The 14187-nt window shown below is 48.0% G+C and overlaps 1 protein-coding gene across 1 annotated transcript; it reads left to right on the top strand.

Moving 5' to 3' along the window:
• Window positions 1-10856: 10856 nt before the first annotated feature.
• LOC136509629 (flavanone 3-dioxygenase 2-like) lies at window positions 10857-12060 on the top strand. The gene has a single exon (XM_066504377.1). It carries the CDS (start codon window positions 10917-10919, stop codon window positions 11865-11867), a length of 951 nt encoding a protein of 316 aa, XP_066360474.1. The 5' UTR covers window positions 10857-10916; the 3' UTR covers window positions 11868-12060.
• The last annotated feature ends 2127 nt before the right edge of the window (window positions 12061-14187 follow it).

Below are 14187 nucleotides of genomic sequence, written 5' to 3'. Positions count from 1 at the left end.
GCGACAAAGAAGTTGGCAGTAAGGAAGCGCAAGTATCCAGATGTAGATACAGCGAGAGCTACCGCAGTTGCAGAGGCTACAGAGCATGCTGAGAGAGGAGGTGCTCTCAGTGGAGTCCGGATTGTTGATCAACTTTCACCAGAAGCGAGAGCTTCACTTGAGTGAGTTGAGCGACTTCATGGTGGTCTAGCTAGGACTCTCATGATTGGAGGATGGCGTGTTGCCATTGATGAGGTTCAGCCTCAGCGGGAGCCACAGTAGCAGCCTCAACCAGCATAGCAGTCTCAGGAGGGTGAGCAGGTCAAGCAGGCCAAGGAGACAGAGCTGGCACCACAGCCATAGTTATGTCGCTCTGGTCATACCCGTGCTCCAGTCACGCCGAGGGCAGACACTCAGAGGAGGGGTTCTCGTCCACCACCTCAACCACAGGGTCTGCCTCCAGTGACCCATCTTGACCTGAGGGCCGCCATGGCCAAGCAGGTGCAGCAACTGAGGTTCATGGACTTTGAGGTGTGGTTTCCACCCAGGAGGGATGAGAGAGCATCAGAGGGATTCTATACACCCTTGTAGGAGGATTTCTATAATGCCTATCTCAATAGTGGAGCCATCTTCATATCATAGAGGGTGTGCAATATAGAGTCTATAGTAGCAGCAGCTGGAAAGCACATTCGCCCGTATCTGTCCTATTTACTAGGGCTGATAGATCTAATTGGATGGATAGGGCTATATGTTCTGTCTTGGGTTCGATAGTTCTATGCTACTCTCTGGATTGACCCACAACATAGGTTCATACACTTTGCATTTGAAGGCAGAGACTACCGGCTGACGAGCACTAGGGTCAGGGAGATTCTCAGGTTTCAGGAGCAGCCAGTCAGGCTCCATGAGGTGTGCTATGGACAAACTACACCCCTAGACGCCCTCATGGTGGTATGGTACCTCCTACGGACTTGGTTCATCACTGTTTCATAGAGCCCTTTGGCGAGGGGTCGAGGAGGAAGCCCAGTGATCTCACTCCCACTGCTCGGCTGATTGAGGCTATCATGAGGAGGACTTTACTTCCGAGGATGGGATATAGAGAGGGATTGACTCGTATATAGCTCTGGCTTCTCAACTCTCTGATGCAGCAGATAGTTTTTGATATTTGAGATCTTCTTCTATCAGAGATGGAGGACACTATAGCTAAGGGCTTCAGAGGTCACAGGTAGCTACCCTATGCTCACTGGATCACATTTCTTATCCACAGAGCAGTCATAGTTAGGTCGCCTAAGATGATTGCTGAGTATAGTGGTGCCACTATAGAGTTTCCTGCTTATAACCTGACTCAGATGATTCGCCATAGTACACCACAGGCACCTAGCCAGCCGCGCCATCGTCTAGAGGTGCCAGACACTATAGCCCAGCATGATGATATTATCAGGGGTATTGCAGCCATAGAGGAGGAGGAGCTTGCTCAGTAGGAGGGGTTGGTCACTAGTGAGCCCAGTGATAGTTCTGATGATGACTACTAGCCCATTCCTCAAATGCCTCCACGATGACATGATGCTGAGGTCGGTAGCTCCAGTTCAACACCACCTACTCCATAGACAGACCCCGCTCTTCTTGCTATACTTGAGAGGATGAGGCAGGACCAGGCACAACAGGCTCACGAGACAGCTGCTACATTTGCCTAGTTTCAGACTTGGCAGGATGAGTTCCAGCGACAACAGCTAGTTATTCAGCAGCAAACACAGGCTCTACAGCAGCAGCAGCAGGCCATGCATCAGCAGCAGCTTCTCGAATTCATGCAGCATGTAGTGATAGCGATTGGGGCCCCACCGCCACAGGCTTCACCCTAGCTTGGTCGGCCTGCCACCACTTTGATGACTCCAGCATTACAGCCTAGCGGGCTTCAGAGTCAGGGACATCCACCAGCACAGTATGCTTCACCTACAAAGCAGGTGTCCCAGTGGTTCGCTTCACCAGTGGTAGACGGGATTCACACCGGCATAGACATCGTCGCTGCTAGTGCCAGACACTTCAGTCTCTAGGAGTCTTGGAGCCTCCTTCAGTGAGTTGATAGGGCAGCCCACTCCTCCATACCTGCATGTTCTAGGTTCTTCTATAGTTGCACCTATCACATCGACTACAGAGATGCTCCCCTCCTCAGTGGCATTATTAGAGCCGACTGCTTCAGTTATACCAGCATAGCCTACAGCAGCACTAGTTCCTGATCTGACCCAGACTGCTTCAGCCTCACTTCTAGCTACAGAGGGTCAGACAACTCAGAGCTCAGGATCAGATGATGATGGCACCCAGTTTCACCTCGCTCCTCGGACCTCAGTGCCCGGCTCATCCGCTGTAGCCCCGCCGACCGACCCTTAGGTTTTGGTGTTTGACGCTAAAGGGGGAGAGGGTTCGAGTATGATAGTCTTAGGGGGAGCGACTACTTATGGGGAGTCTATCTTATATTAGCTTATCTATTACATTTGGAGTTTTTATGTGTGTAATACATTATGCATTCATGTTTACTACTATTTATGTGATAGTGATATCTACGTGATCATGATATGTGACATATGTGCTCTCTACTTTGTATTCTTTATATGTCATATCACTTGTGCTATGCTCATTTGCCATTGCTTCCGCGTTTTACTCCGATGCAAATGAGCTTCATTACTTATACTCATGCTTATTTCATATCTTTTGAGTACATCACGTTGGCTTGGGTCATATAAGCTTGTCTAACACTTTTGTTCGTATTGCCAAAAGCTTATATGAACCAAGCATGTTAAAAACCTCATCTCTTTCACATACTCGAGGTAGTATTGTCATCAATCACCAAAAAGGGAGAGATTGAAAGCATCTAGGCCCCTAGTTGGGTTTCGGTGATTAATGACAATACGTGATTACTGTGACTAACATGTGTTTTGCAGAAACAATTAAGTTAGGTCACGGTAATGGAGATTGAATGGGCAATCAAGGTTGTCATGCCCCTACGATGGAAATCATTTCGGTTTTCAAAGGATGGACGACAAGGTTAAGGATGGACTAGTTCTAAGTGTTGATTGGAGTTGGAGAGACACTTAGAGTAGTTTAGGACTTTGTTTTTTTCCTTTGGCCATACTATTAAGGGGGGTATGAACGGGTAGCTTGACCTAGGTGAGTCTAGTGAGTTAGGTGTGGTGCACACTTGTTAAAACTAGCACTAAGTAGCTCCATAACAGCCCTTTGATCCAATGGAGCAAACTTCATTCACATATGATCGAGAGTTGGAAGTGGATGGAGAGTCAAATACTGACCGGACGCTAGCTCCGGTGTGACCGGACACTGGCTTAGGGTCCGGTCAGTTCATTTGACCAAGGTGAAAGCGTCTAGATGTGACCGGATGCTGAGAGGTCATGTGACCGGACGCTGAGGGCCTGCGTTCGGTCGACTCCAGTAAGGTCCCAGAGAGGGGGAATCCTGATCGGATGCGTCCGATCAATGCTGACCGGACGCTAATTAGGTTCCGGCTACTAACCGGACGCTGCTCAGCAAGTGACCGGACGCTGGGGGTCCAGAGTCCGGTTGACATTAGTAAGGTTCCAGTGAGGGGAAAACATGACCGGACGCGTCCGGTTAGTGTTGACTAGACGCTGGCCAGCGTCTGGTCAATACTTAACCACTAGAGTTTGGGGTGTACTGACCGGTGCATCTGGTCACCCCACAGAGTCACATAACAGTTCATTTTTTAGCCGGTGTTATAAATACAACCTTTGCTCGTGTGTGGGGGCACTTTTGCTCATTTCAACAGCTGAGAAACACCTTAGAGAGTGCCAAGAAGAGCAAGGTCCTAGTGAGGTGATTGAGATTTGAGAATCCCAAAGAGAGCCCTCATTAGTGAAGATCAAGAGTAGCAAAGTATGCATCCACCTTCTCATTAGGCTTGTCGTGGTCAAGTGAGAGTTCGTGCTTGTTACTCTTGGTGATCGCCATCACCTAGACGGCTTGGTGGTGATTGGAAGTTTGGTGATCATCCGGTGGAGCTTGTGGGTGACCAATCTCAAGTCATGAGCAGTTGTGGGTGATTCACCGCGACGGAGTGTCGAAGAATCAACCCGTAGAGAGCACTTGATCCTTGCGCGGATCAAGGGGGAGCTACACCCTTGCGCGGGTGCTCCAAGAGGACTAGTGGGGAGTGGTGACTCTCCGATACCTTGGTAAAACATCGCCGCGTTCCTCCTTCTCTATTTACTTTGAGCAATTCAATTTGTGTCTTTACATTCATAGAATTACCATGCTAGAGTAGGATTGGAACTTAGGTTGCAAGTCTTTTGTGCGGTAGAACAATTAGAAACACTTTCTAGGCACAAGGGGTTAATTGGGCTAAACATAGGATTTAATTATTGCAAAGAAATTTAGAATTAGCCCAATTCACCCCCCTCTTGGGCATCTTGATCCTTTCACATACCACATCTAATTCTAAAATGAGATTGACAATATGATGGGATAATTGCCAATTTTGACAGTGATCTTAGCCTTCAATACGAATTTGACACTAAAAACATCAAACTACATGGAGTCGATATCTTACCATTGGAGCACACAGCAAGCCTATATCCAGAATGTGATCAACCGGATTGGAAATGAGTGTAATCAGATCTGCAATGTTGTGCAAAGTATGGAATTAAAATAAAATCTCACATGCAGATGAACAACTTGTGATCAGAACAATAGTTAAAACAGACACGCCACATCATTATGAACTAAAGTATTAATGTTGCTCTGCTGCGACTGAACTATATGTCTGAACCATATGCAATGGCCATACAGTACAACAACATATGTGCCGGGGAAGAAGGCCGAGGAGGGGTGGCCCCGGGGACCACCACCACCACGCCAGCACCACGAAGCCCGCCGCCACGCCGCCCATCGCCAGCCACCACCGGAGCCCAGATTCGGCTGCCACCGGCCTCCACCGGCCAGATCCGGGAGAGGGAGGGCCGGATCCGGGAGAGGGAGGGGCGGCGCCGGGGAAGAAGGCCGGGGAGGGGTGGCGTCAGGGAAGAAGAAGGCCGGGGAGGGGCGGCGCCGAGGACCACCACCACCACGCCAGCACCACGAAGCCTGCCGCCACGCCGCTCGCCACCACCAGAGCCTAGATCCGGCCTCCACCGGCCGGATCCGGGAGAGGGAGGGGCGGCGCCGGAGAAGAAGGCCGGGGAGGGGCGGCGCCGGGGAAGAAGGCTGGGGAGGGGCGGCGCCAAGGAAGAAGGGGAGAAGAAGGGGAGGGGCGACGGTAGGGAGGGGAGGACGCTAGGGGCCGGGTGCCGGGGAAGAAGAAGGGAGGGGGTGCTGGGGTCCTGGTGCGGAGGAAGAAGAAGGGAGGGGGAGGGGGCGCTGGGGTTCGGATGCGGAGGAAGAAGAAGGGAGGGGGAGGGGCCGCTGGGCTAAGAAGAAGGGAGGGGTCCTGGTCGTATGAATTTTTCCGTGCGTGCGTATGTTTTTTCTGTGCGTTTTAAAATAACCGACAGAATAATAACATTTTTTCTGTGCGTGCATATATTTTTTCTGTGCGTTTTTAAAGAACCGACAGAATAAGTTGTATTTTTCTGTGAGTGCTGATTTTCTCCGTGTGTGTATTGTCACGCATAGAAAAATCATACAATTATTATGTGGGTTTTCGTATTTTTCTATCGGAATATTTTGAAACCGACAGAAAAATCGTAATTTTGCTGTGAGCGCCGAAAAAAACGCACAGAAAAATTCATCACCCACGGAACAATTCAAGTTTCCAGTAGTGCTTCTTGCTTTCTTGTTTGTCATTTTAGTTCTGCTGGTTTGTCATTTCAGCGATGTATGTATGTTTCCTGCAGGGATAAAGACCCACGCCCACCTGGTGAGTTTATGAGCTACTTTGGAAACCAGCCACACAATTTTCATTTGGTTGGTGCAGCTGTTCACAACCATGAGGGAATTTCACCGGCAGAAGTAGAGATATTATCTGAGCAGCAGCCTGAACTAGTTGACAGCGACGGTGAACCTGCTAGGACTGAGAAGAGAATTGCCTGGATAGAGGATGAGGATGTTAGCTTGATGAGCTCTTGGATGGAACATTCAACGGACTCGAGTCGTGGAGCTGTAGGGGTGGCAACCAATATTGGTCCGATGTTGTTGAATCATACAACAAGACAGCCCCACCCAATAGGAAAAGGAATCTGAAGCAATGCGAGGATCGATGGCACAAGATTAACAGGTGGACTGACCTCTTTGAGTGTGCTTAGGAAGGCACTTTTTCCAGAAACTGTCTAAATAGGTATGTTCTATAGACAGCTTGTTTTTCCCTGAAATTGACAATTTTTTCCTGAAGACAGCATTTTTGTTAAGTTCAGAATTTTTTCCCTGTGCAGAGGATATGTTGTGATCTACCTGATGCTGTGATCTACCTGATACCTGAATGTTTGTTGTGTAGTGGCTGCCCAGTGTTCCTTTTGTTTCACTTACAGTGTGATGGAGTGAGTGTTTTAGTTATCTGAATGTTTGTTGTGTGGTGGTCACATTTATTTATCTGAATCTTTGTTTTTCTTAAACTATGGATCACTGTGCTGCTATGTTATTTACTAACTGAATGTGTTAGAGCTTCAGTCACAAAAAAAAAGAGAATGTGTTAGAGCTTCTCTGTATTATACCAAACTGAATGTGTTTGACTGAAATGGCTTCTCTGTGGACAGGATGGCATTCTTCTTGTATGTTCTGGACTGCATACAGGTTTCTGAGTGTGCTATGAACAGGTTGAACTATCTACTATGATCTACCTTGCTGGATGGCATTCTACTATATAGAAATTTCTGAGTATGTTCTGGATGGCATTCTACTATGTCGAAGTCCCTTTTGTTCAGTTCAACTATCACCATGAAGGCACAGTGAGATGGACATCATTATGTTATGTTACCTTTTTCTGATGAACTATTGCTCAGTTAAGTTTATTTTAAGTTTCAGTAGTGTTAAGTTTCTGAATGGTGGTGATTCTGTACTATCAAGTTTCAGTAGTGTTCAATTTCTGAATGGTGGTGATCTGTCAACTTTTGTTCAGTTAATAGTGTGCTGTTAAATTTCTTATAATTGGATGGATGGTGGTGTACTGTCAACTTTTGATTCTGTACTATCAAGTTTCAGTTAGACTGCAGTTTCTGCGTGTGCTCATTTCACATGATGTGTGCACTGCATGTCTCCCGTTATTATGGACTAGTGAGTTATCTGAATGCTTCTAGTCATTCCATCTGAATTTTGTTCATCTTATTTATGCTTGAACCGGCTTCCATCAAACGGCCACACAATGGTTACAAATTGATATTTATGATTGATCTTAGCTACGTACAAAGCATTAAACCTGCTTGTAGACGACCCTCCGTTTCTGGGTTGTATGACCTGTCTTTTTAATTGTTTCTACGTCAAATTTTAGTATCTTAGAGAAGACCTCCCGTCTCTGGATTGTACATGCCCTTATGTTTATTTAGGAATGACTTATGTTGTAAATGACGACAACAGCGATGCTTCTAGTTTTTTGGGAGCATCTTTCTGTTCCACAGCACACATGGTTTAAGATGAATGATGAATGCTGACAAAATCGATCGTAACATTAGGTAGAATTGGGGGCAGCGATGACGACACTTCAACTACTCAAAGGACAGCAGCTAGCGGTACTGAATTCCAAACATGCAATATTATGTACTCCCTCTGTGCTAAAGAAAATTGCAACTATGGGTTACATGCTAGTTAAAGTGGTTCAAGTTTGGCTAGTTTATAATAAATGATATTCACATTTATAACTCGAAATCATTTTATTATAAAAGTACATTTCATAATTAATCTAATGATATTTATTTGATAATTGATATCATAAATATTGTCACTTTTTATGGATAACTAGTTATGCTTAAGATATTAAAACATCCACTGTGCTAGAATTATATTGTTTTCGGGTTGAAGTATCTTAGAGTCTGCTCAATCAGCAGACAAGATGGCATCACCTGGTCAAAACGATCACTACCGGATACAGGAGGGCACTCGGCAAAGCCCCAAAAACACTCGGCAAAACTCGGCAAATGACACTCGGCAAAGGTTTTATCGGCAAAGAGCTGTTTGCCGAGTGTCAAACGTCGGCCACTCGGCAAAGACTATGCCGAGTCCCAAACAACACTCGGCAAACATTTTTCGGGAAAAAAAAACAAGTCGCCGGCCACCACCACCACCACAGCCGCCGGCCACCACCACCACCACCACGCCGCCGCCGCCACCACCACCACCACTATGCCCCGCCGCCGGCCACCACCACGCCGCCCGCTGGCGCGCTCCTCCCTGCCGGATCCGCCATCGGAGGGCACCTCCCCACCGGATCCGCCACCTCCACGCTGCTGCTCCCCGCCAGATCCGCCTGCCGCCGCCGTGGATTTGATCACCGGCGAGGGAGAGAGTGAGGGAGATGAAGAGAGGAAAAGAGAGGGAGATGGGGAGAGCTGACCTACCTCGGACCCACGCCGGCCGCCGCAACCCCATCGTTGCTGGATCCGAGCCCCAGTAGCCGGATCCAACGCATGCCGCTGTCGCGAGGCCCACCCGCCGCGGATCCACTGTCGTGGAGCTCCCCTTGGGCCTCCTTGCCGGATCCAATGCCAGCCGCCATCGCGAGGACCACCCGCCGCGGATCCGTCGGCCTGGAGCTCGCCTTGGCCCTCCACGCCGGCGGGGGAAGAAGGGAGGGGAGGGGCGCCCGCCGGTAAAGAAGAAGGGGGAGGGGAGGGCGCGGGCGGGCGGATCTAGGAAGGGAGGAGGAGAGAGAGGGCGCGGAGGAGGAAAGAGAGGGGGCGGGCGGATCTGGGGAAGGAGGAGGAGAAAGAGGGCACGGAGGAGGAGAGAGAGCGCGGGCGGATCCGGTTAATTAAGTAGGGTTTTTTTCTTTGCCGAGTGTCCTAGATCTGGGCACTCGGCAATTTTTTTTTAATTTTTTTTCTTCTCCTTTCCCAGAAAAAAGGTTTTATTTCTTTGCCGAGTGCAAAAAATAAAACACTCTCGGCAAACCCCTTTTTTACCGAGTGTTTTTTTTACACTCGGCAAACCTTCTATTTGCCGAGTGTTTTTTTTTACCGAGTGTTTTTAGCGCAGCACTCGGCAAAGAACTTGTTCGCCGAGTGCCTGAGGGAATACACTCGGCAAACCTAAAAACACTCTTCAAATTTGATGTTTCCGGTAGTGGATCAACACAACTTAAACGACAGAGCGCCCGCGGAGAAAGGCATCTTGGGTTCAACAGTACATTCAGCATCTTTGAGACCCAAACACAAGGAATGCATGTGAGATCAGCATCTCCCCTGCATTTCTGTTACATTGATCATTGATGCGGTACAATATCAAATTTATGCATCACATGGGTCCTCCCAATCAACAGGCAAGCGATGGCATCGCCAGGTCAAAGCGATGGACACCACACAAGCGACGGCGCTCGCGGACCGAGGCATCTTGGGTCCAAAAATTCAGCATCTCCGACACTCAAACACAAGCAGGTGAGATCAACATCTTCGTTGCTGTATTGCACGGATTCATATATATCACAAGCATTCTGACTCTAGCGAAAAACTTTTGTTTAGAATGCGCAGTTTGCCATACCCACGAGTCAATGCGTCACTATCCAAAGTCTCAAATTAAAGCTCATAACCAACCAAGTTTTCGCCTAGCTCAACATTAAAGTCCTGTTTGACACATTTGTGGTTCACTAATGGAGCAAGTTTTATTTTAGCTTGAGCTTCAGCAACTTCACCGGTGCAGCCGAAACTGGTCTGTAGGGTTTGGTAGAACAGCTTCTTCTCACAGATAAAGAAGACAAAATAACCATTCTACCCTTCTTCTTTTTTATTTTCTTTATTTATTTCCTTCTTATACCCTTATTATATTGTTTGTTGGCCTCCCAACGTCAAAATAAAAAACGCTGGTCCTCAATCGTGTGCCTAGCCCTCCCTCCCCGACCCGCATGTCTCCCTCTAGCCCTGCACGCTTCCCGGATCTGGGTCGTCGGTGTCGTCCCGCAACGCTCCGTCCCTGCACGGCTGCACCAGCTCCCTTCTCGCTGGTCCGACCTCGCCCCGCCTACTCTGTCCATGCGCCGTTGTCGCCATCCCCGTCCTCGCTCCACCTTGTTCCATCCCTGCACCAGCTTCATCCCTCCCCTCTCTCGACCCTACGCCGTCGACCCCGCTCCTCCCTTAAGCTGGACTTGTCCGCAACAATGGGCCACGAGGGCAAACTAGACAACAGCCGCTAGCTGGGCCCACGAGGGCATTGAGGAGCCGGGCAAGCTCAAAGCTTTGTGGGCATAGGACGGAGCAGTGTGGGGGCGTTTGGTATGCACGCACGTGGAACTGCTCGTGGAGCGTTATCAAACAGCCCCTAAAGGCTAACCTGATGAATAAAGGTGCCCCATGTTATAAGCCTACACCACTATATGTATGCAACCAAAATTGGTATATAGTTTTTGCTATGTATCTAGAGTCCCAGATGCAGGCTATGTCTAAATAGTAGATACGTAATAAAAACTATGTATATAAAAAAAGCCATAAAGACTTATAACTTTAGAATAAACAAGGAGTATAAATAAACAAATAAAAACAACATAGAGACCTAGAGCTTGTGAAATCTCGATTTAGCTACCGGTTGGAATAGTTTTTTTAGAAGTACGTGACAGTCCCTGATTATGATGCCTCAACCGCCATGGGACCACTGTTGTATAAGATTAGCTAGATGTCCAGCCAATGGTTACGATAGTGATTGCACAATAAACAGCTTCCAAACACTTGAAACATGACATGATTGTTTTGCCTTAAGCAAGTGACCTACACTATATTTAGCATGCGACGCGCAGTCTTGGTCAAGGATACGGGAGAGAAACAATTACGGAGAGAGCAGGCATGGTGACCAGCGGCGCGCTCCCTGTCGTGGACCTGGCGCCTTTCTTCACGGGGGACGCCAGCGGCATGGCCCGCGCCACGGAAGCCATGCGCGAGGCGTGCCGCACGCTCGGGTTCTTCCGTGCCGTCAACCATGGGGTGCCTGCCGAGCTCATGGCGAGCGCGCTGGAGCTGTCAGCCTCTTTCTTCGCGCTGCCGGACGAGGAGAAGGCCAAGGTCCGGCCGGCGGAGGGCTCCCAGGCGCCCCTCGCGGCTGGTTACGGGCTGCATCCGGCGCATCTGGTGGACAGGTACGAGTACGTGAGAGTATGCCATCCTCGGCACGAGCTCAACCTCTACTTCCCCGATGAGCCAGCCGGTTTCAGAGAAGCAATGGAGGAGTGCTACGCCAAGCTCACGGAGCTGGGGCTGCTCATCCAGGACATCCTGAACGACTGCATGGGGCTGCCGCCAGGCTTCCTCAGGGACTTCAACAGCGACCGCGGCTTGGACGTCATGGTGGCGCTGCGCTACTTCCCGTCGACGGAGCCGGAGGAGAAGATCGGGCTCAGCGAGCACGAGGACGGGAGCTGCATCAGCTTCGTCTTCCAGGACGGCGTCGGCGGCCTCGAGGTCCTCAAGGACGGGCAGTGGATCCCAGCGGAGCCCGTGGAGGGCAGCATCGTCGTCAACATAGGCGATGTCGTGAGGGTGCTGAGCAACAATAGGCTGAGGAGCGCGACGCACAGGGTGGTGAGGAAGCCGGTGCACAGGCACTCTTTCGGCTTCTTCTGGTCCATCCACGGCGACAAGTGGATCGAGCCCCTGCCGGAGTTCACGGCCAAGGTCGGCGATGCGCCGGAGTACAGGGGTTTCCAGTACAGCGAGTATATGCAGCGGTTTATGAAGAGCAGGACTGATCCGCAGTGCAGGCCCGAGGACGCCTTCAGCGTCAGCCACTATGCCATCTAACTCGGAAAAATGGCTTTTATTTGCTCCCAGCCAGTGTGCAGGTCATGTGTGGAACTGTGGATCTTTACTGGGATATTCTGTATATTGCTGTGTGTATTTTATTTCGTGGTGTTATTACTACCCCTGATGTGTCCGGAGCCTTCTTTTTGGGGTTACTTAATGACAGTACTGCTGTCTTTCTTCATCAGAAAAATAAAAGGCGACTGCCATACATGGTAGCTGTCATATGCTGTCTTGTTATTACTGATAAGAGACTACATCTTACTTGACTAATGGCTTCAACAGAAACTCCAAGCTGATCCTCACAAGACGTGTTAGAAAAGAATATAAAAGCTAGAAATTCTCATAAAGATTACAAATATATGGCAATCATCTCGGTGGACTTTAATCACCGATAATAATAGATCGATTCTCATAAAAATTACAAATATACGACAATCATCTTGGTAGACTTTAATCATGGATAATAACAGAAACTGGATCTATTATGTTTTGTAGCCATCATGAAAAATCAATTATAAAGTAACACCTCAATCTAAACCTAAATTACCCACCTATTAACCATTAAACACAATCCAAAATATGTGGACCCTAAAATTAACCAGACCAATTAGTTAATAAGCAGACACCCTTGGCCCACATAAAACATAATCTAATTAATCCGTTCGTCCCTGGTAGCACCATCCATGTTCACCAACTATGCAGCCTTCATCTAGAAACATGTTACAAAAGATCACGTACACATTGTTACACAGATCGATTCTACTTCACATGGAAACATAGTTCAAGTTTTACACATAACTTTGATCATCGATCTCATTAGTTTACAACACACAAAATAAGACTACAACAGAAATTTTGTTAACATAGTTGATACACCACCCACGAGCCACGTCATATATACTTGGGGTCTACTACGCCTAATACATCAGGCATCTAATACTCCCATTCCATCGGGGGATCGGGTCGGGGGCATAAGAGTATAAGAGGGTACTCACCTGCAAAACAAATTAAGATAGCAACTTGAGTACAAGAGGGTACTCAACAAATCTTATCCAAATTAAATAACATGGATCATGCATATGGCTTTATTAGAAAGATATAAAAGTTGGCTTTAGCATAAAGGCGTTTATACGATTTTGATAGTTGGGAGAGTTGTCCATATCAATAGATAACTCATCATTCATTGTCAATATTTAGTGGCAAACACTTAGTGCTGCATCCCCAACAACCAAATATGACCCTTTTGGCTACACTCCATCAACTAGCTCATTGACCCTGTGCATGTTTGTCCTCCGAAAGACACCTCTGTGCTGCGCGAGGCTGGGGCTGCCAAGGTAGAGAGCACAGAGCCGCTAGAGCACCGGGGTGCGTGGCCACCAGGGCTTCAAGGCAGAGAAAGCCGGAGGCACACTACTACAGAACTGACCTTCACTGCTGGCCCATCATTGGTTTCATACAAACTGCTGGTAGTGATAAACCTTCACTGTCGGTTTTAAGCAGAAAATTCAAAAATGATTGGGTTCCTAATGAGCTGGGAGTCAAGGTCCTTATCACTACTGGCTCAAGCCATAAACCGGCAGTGATATATCGCTGTCGGTTTAAGCTATGAACCGACAGTGATACTGAGACTATCACTGCCAGCTGGTGGTTTAAACCGGCAGTGAAATGCCATTGCCGGCTTGTGGCTTGAGCCGACAGTGATGTAGAGCCTATCACTCTCAGCTTGTGTCTTGAGCGGGCAGTGTTATGTGTATTGTACAAAACCTCCTTCCTCCTCCCTCCCATCCCAAACACACTCATCCAATGAGGTGCCTTTCCCACTAGTAGAAATCTGCACATCTATGACGAAAATCTTAATGACGAATCAAAAACTGTCATAGAAGATCGATTTCTGTGATGAACTTTTTTGGTTCGTCATGGATCATTGGTGACAGTTCTCTGGCCCTGCCTATCTATGACGAAATCGGATATCATCATAAAAATTCGTCATTGAACAACACAGGGTTTCGTCATAGATCACACGCGCAACTGTTCCTAGTCATCTATGACGATTTGCTTTAGAATTGTAACGAACAGAACTTCGTCACTTAACCAAATACTCATATGTGGCAAACGGTTTTTGAACTGTAATGAATGACACTTCGTCATAAATCTCCGCATGATTCTTTCTACATCCGACGTGTACCGGCAGGACCTGCAATCACTCATCTGTGACGAAACGTCGTTTCGTTATAAGTGTCCGCGCATGTGAGGAAAGATATTATAGAAAGAGAAAAGACATTGTCTTTGATTTATTTCTCCGGACATGTGAGGAAAA

This window comes from Miscanthus floridulus, chromosome 15 (assembly GCF_019320115.1).
Source record: "Miscanthus floridulus cultivar M001 chromosome 15, ASM1932011v1, whole genome shotgun sequence".
NCBI lineage: Eukaryota > Viridiplantae > Streptophyta > Magnoliopsida > Poales > Poaceae > Miscanthus > Miscanthus floridulus.
Note: the sequence above shows the minus strand (reverse complement) of the source record. Positions and strands in the feature narration are given on the sequence as shown.

Bases quoted from the DNA above. Each gene is read 5' to 3' on its own strand.
- LOC136509629 (XM_066504377.1), top strand. From the start codon at position 10,917: ATGGTGACCAGCGGCGCGCTCCCTGTCGTGGACCTGGCGCCTTTCTTC.